The 4,009-nt window shown below is 48.4% G+C and overlaps 1 protein-coding gene across 1 annotated transcript; it reads left to right on the top strand.

Annotated features, from left to right (window-relative positions):
• Nucleotides 1-618: 618 nt before the first annotated feature.
• Nucleotides 619-3,602, top strand: lratd1 (LRAT domain containing 1). Its single transcript, XM_010883066.5, has 3 exons — nucleotides 619-776; nucleotides 1,404-1,575; nucleotides 2,081-3,602. The coding sequence occupies exons 2-3, from the start codon at nucleotides 1,447-1,449 to the stop codon at nucleotides 2,750-2,752; spliced, it is 801 nt and encodes a 266-aa protein (XP_010881368.1). The 5' UTR covers nucleotides 619-776; nucleotides 1,404-1,446; the 3' UTR covers nucleotides 2,753-3,602.
• The last annotated feature ends 407 nt before the right edge of the window (nucleotides 3,603-4,009 follow it).

Below are 4,009 nucleotides of genomic sequence, written 5' to 3'. Positions count from 1 at the left end.
GATGTGGAGTAGCGGCATGTTCATTGCCACCTAAGCCTTCCAACTGGCTGATTCATCCCCTCTCCCCTCCATTGTAACTATTCCCCAGGTTGTCGCTGTAAAGGAGGACATGTTCTCAGGTAGAATAAGAGTTTAATAAATTCACACATAAAATATATAGTCCCTGGGTATTATTATACAATAGCAGCATGTTTCTAAGCTTCTCTGTCTAGCAGTAGATTTACTCCTCCCACTGACAACATACACAGCGCAAAACACATACCACAAACACACACACACACTAGTATTCCAGCTCCGTTAAACACATGAACACAAATCAAAACCACACACACACAAACACACACCACGAACCACATCTCTGTCTAGTGTTTCAGCTCGCTCAAACCACAACACCACGCCACAGTAACAAACCCCTATTACCACGCGCAGTTCTGCCCCTACACTATTGGAGGCTGCCTTGATCGACGTGGGGATTACACATTGTGATTGGCCGAGCCAGATTGGGAAAGCGGCCCTGGACCAATTGATCTCTGGAGGCGGGTGTTTCTACCGAAGGCGGAGCTCTCCGTGGTACTTAAACAATAGCCCTGTCGAAAAAACACACAAGTTACTCGCACAGGCTGAGATACGCTAGGAAGAAACTCGAGACAAAACGCAGAAAAACGGGAAAGAGGGAGAGACAGAGTGAAAGGGACGGAAGGAGTGGAGAATATCGTGCTTCCCGGGGCATTGATGGAACTACAGGATATATAACCGTTCGCCCGGGTCGCGCGCAGGTAACCGCTTCTTTACCTCCGTTTCCCCGGTGCGTAATGGGCTCTGAATTATCACTTATTTTCCCACGTTGCTTTCTGTCAGAGAGCGCTTTTCTCTTCTACGTGGAAGACTGCCCCCCCCCCCCACTCTCTATTTTCTTTACATTTCTTTACGTTTGCCGGTGTGGTCAGCTCCCTTTCTCTTTTTTCCCAGAATGACCGTTTTTTCAGTCCGTCCACCACAGTAGGTAAATGACTAGCTTAAGCCACCGGATGAGTTGAGAGCAGAGGACTAAATCATTGATTGCGGTCCCTTTCAAAGGAATTCCGCTCAATAACTGGAGAGTGTTGATCTTTTAGGCTACTTCGCTGGGTGACTGTTGACTGCTTAGTTATTTTCCTGGATGCTGGAGTGTTTCTGGGTTACTATTAACCAAACAGAAAAGTCAGGTTGGAATGCCATTCTAACCTCCAACGACATTACTCTGGTTATAGTATTTCGTGTTTCTACAACTACAACAGAACAGTAGCCTACTCTTCCACCTGTCACCTTATCTCACTCCACCTCTATCAATCCTGTCTCCCCCTCTCTGCTCTCTCGCTCCCCTGCCTACCCACCCCACCCTCTCACACTCTTACTCCTCTTAGACACCGTATTCCATGCCTTTCCTTTGTCGGTGCCTCGTCATTGATGGGCAACCACCTGGATCGGATAACCCACCTCAGCTACAGCGAGCTGCCCACCGGAGATCCTTCCGGCCTGGAGAAGGAGGAGCTAAGGGTCGGCGTGGCTTACTTCTTCTCCGACGAAGAGGAGGAGGTGAATATTATAGCCTACATTTGTAAATATTCTATTTCTGTATGTAGTATAGACGCTATATGTACGTGTGTGTATTTTGACAAACTCGTTTGATGAACTCGTTTAATCTTTTTCTCAAACTATCAATGAAAACCCAATGTTTTTTTTCAATAGCCCTATGTCTTTTTTAATATCTTTCATATCTTTGTGAATTATTTTTATTATTATTTGTACTTTTTTCTATTTCTATCGCTGTCTGTATTGGTTTGTATTATTCTAATAACTAGGTTTGTTATTTCATTGTAGTTTTAAAAAGCTAGTATTATTTCTACTATTGTTTAGCTCTGCACTGTAGGCTGGACACATTAAAGTAAACATTTTGTTGTGGTCTTCCATTAACTCCTCCAAACAGGAGTACATGTCTTAACTTAGACTTTTTTGATAGTTATCTCTTTTAGTACTGCTGCTGTGAAAGTAATTTCCTAAAATACATTTGATTGAATGAATATAAATGATGTGATTCTAGGTGGACGACGGAGGAGGAGGTGTGGGCTACACCATAACCCCCTGCCCCAGTCACGAGAGCCCCGGAGCGGCCCGAGAGCTGGAGTACTCAGCCTTCTGTTCCCAGGAATGCATCTTCTCCAAGCTGCGCGAAAACCAGGACTTGACCGTGTACTCGGCCAAAACGCTCCTCTCCATGTGCAGACCCGGAGACCTCGTGGAGATACTGTCCAGCGCTCAGGCGCCTCACTGGGCTGTGTATGAGCATGACAACCAGGTCATCCACCTCCACCAGGGCCAGATACGCAAAGACAGGCTTACGGATATCGGACAGGGACGGCACGGACGCATCGTCAACAGCCGCTATCGCTATCGACCGCTGCCCGCCGACCTGGTGGTGCAGAACGCCGCCGGTCACCTGGGCCTGAACAGCGGGGACATCTGCTGGACCAACTCGGAGAGTTTCGCAGCCTGGTGCCGCTTCGGCAAGCGGGAGTTCAAGGCGGACGGCGAGGCCCACTCGGCGGAGCAGCAGTACTTCCTCAAAGTGCACCTTGGCGCTGAGGCTCGGAGCGGTGGCGGGCACACGCTGGTGTTCCGCAGCCTGGAGGACATGATCAGGGAGCGGAGGCGCGTCGACGCCAGCGGGATCCTAACGGAGTTGTCTTTAGGGGTCAGCGGCGACAAAGAGTGATTCCGATTCGGCGTTCCTCTTGGAGCGACGTGACTCTCCACCACCTCCTCACCTCCAGCCACCCTCCCCGTGATAAAGATGTGGAGACAGACACACATATACTGAGTGGGAGAGTGGGGCGGGGGGGGGGGGGGGCCGAGAGGAGGGACCTGTTGTGTGCAGTCTGGCTTCTGTGGACAGACGGATGGGAGGTGCGTCAGAACCCCTGCAGGAAAGGCTGTGATTACACTGCAGCAGAGACAGAGGGATCTGAACGACCAATCAGAAGGGAGGCTCACGGAAACGTGGACAGCTGCTCTTGTTTGTCGGAGCACCGCTCCCATCACCCTGTACCTTTAAAAGCCACACAGCACGACTCAAATCTTTTTTTTTTTAAGGATAATGGAATTCTCCCTCCGCTCTCTATCACTCTCTCTGCAAAGGGGGAGGTTGCTGCGGCAGTCTACACCCAGAGGAAGGGGAGAGGGTGAGAGAGCAACGAAGTGAGAGAGGGAGAGAGAGAGAAAGAGGGGGAGACAAGGAGAGATGCTTGTTGGATGGCCTCAGAGAGTCCGTGTTCTATTTTTTTACTCCTAGCTCCCACATTACCTAAGATAACCCTGGGACCGAAAAAACACACGGCTCCAGCCGCCTACACACCTATTCATGTTGTAGTCTGACAGACAGACAGACAGACAGATCCCACACAAAGCATCTGGCTGGTTGAAGCCCTCATCTCCAAATGTTGATATTATGTTTTTTCCGTCCTGGGGTTGGAGGTGTACTCATACGTTGTTTTGTATTTGAGTGGGCTGACATTTCTCCCTGGTTGATTTTTCTGTTCTAATAAACAGGAAGTTGCAATATGAAACTGTTCTGGTCTGAACATTGGTTGTCTTGGGAGTGCACACAGACACACCCACACACCAAACACACACACCAAGACACACATTAGATACATTAAAGAAAGGTAAACATGTATTTGTGCATGCCCCTGCCTCACGCCAGCCAGCATGGCTCTCCCATCGTGCCTATAGGGTTTCTGTAATGGTCCTCCTCCAGGATGGAAATGTGACCAGCAGGAACTGAGATGTTTTATTGTCCTGGGACCACCTCTCAAAAAAGACTTGACAAAAAAAATTCCATGACCCAGAAAATGGAACTCTAATGTTTCAGGGTAATTTTGTCGACGAGTTAATGAATACTTTGTGACTGAAAACTTTTGAAAGTTATATGGTAAATATTATAGATCAAAGGACAGATGTCTAAATCATTGCA

The sequence above is a fragment of the Esox lucius genome, chromosome 18 (assembly GCF_011004845.1).
Source record: "Esox lucius isolate fEsoLuc1 chromosome 18, fEsoLuc1.pri, whole genome shotgun sequence".
Classification (NCBI taxonomy): Eukaryota; Metazoa; Chordata; class Actinopteri; order Esociformes; family Esocidae; genus Esox; species Esox lucius.
The sequence above is the reverse complement of the archived record's forward strand: the minus strand, read 5'-3'. Positions and strand labels throughout refer to the sequence as shown.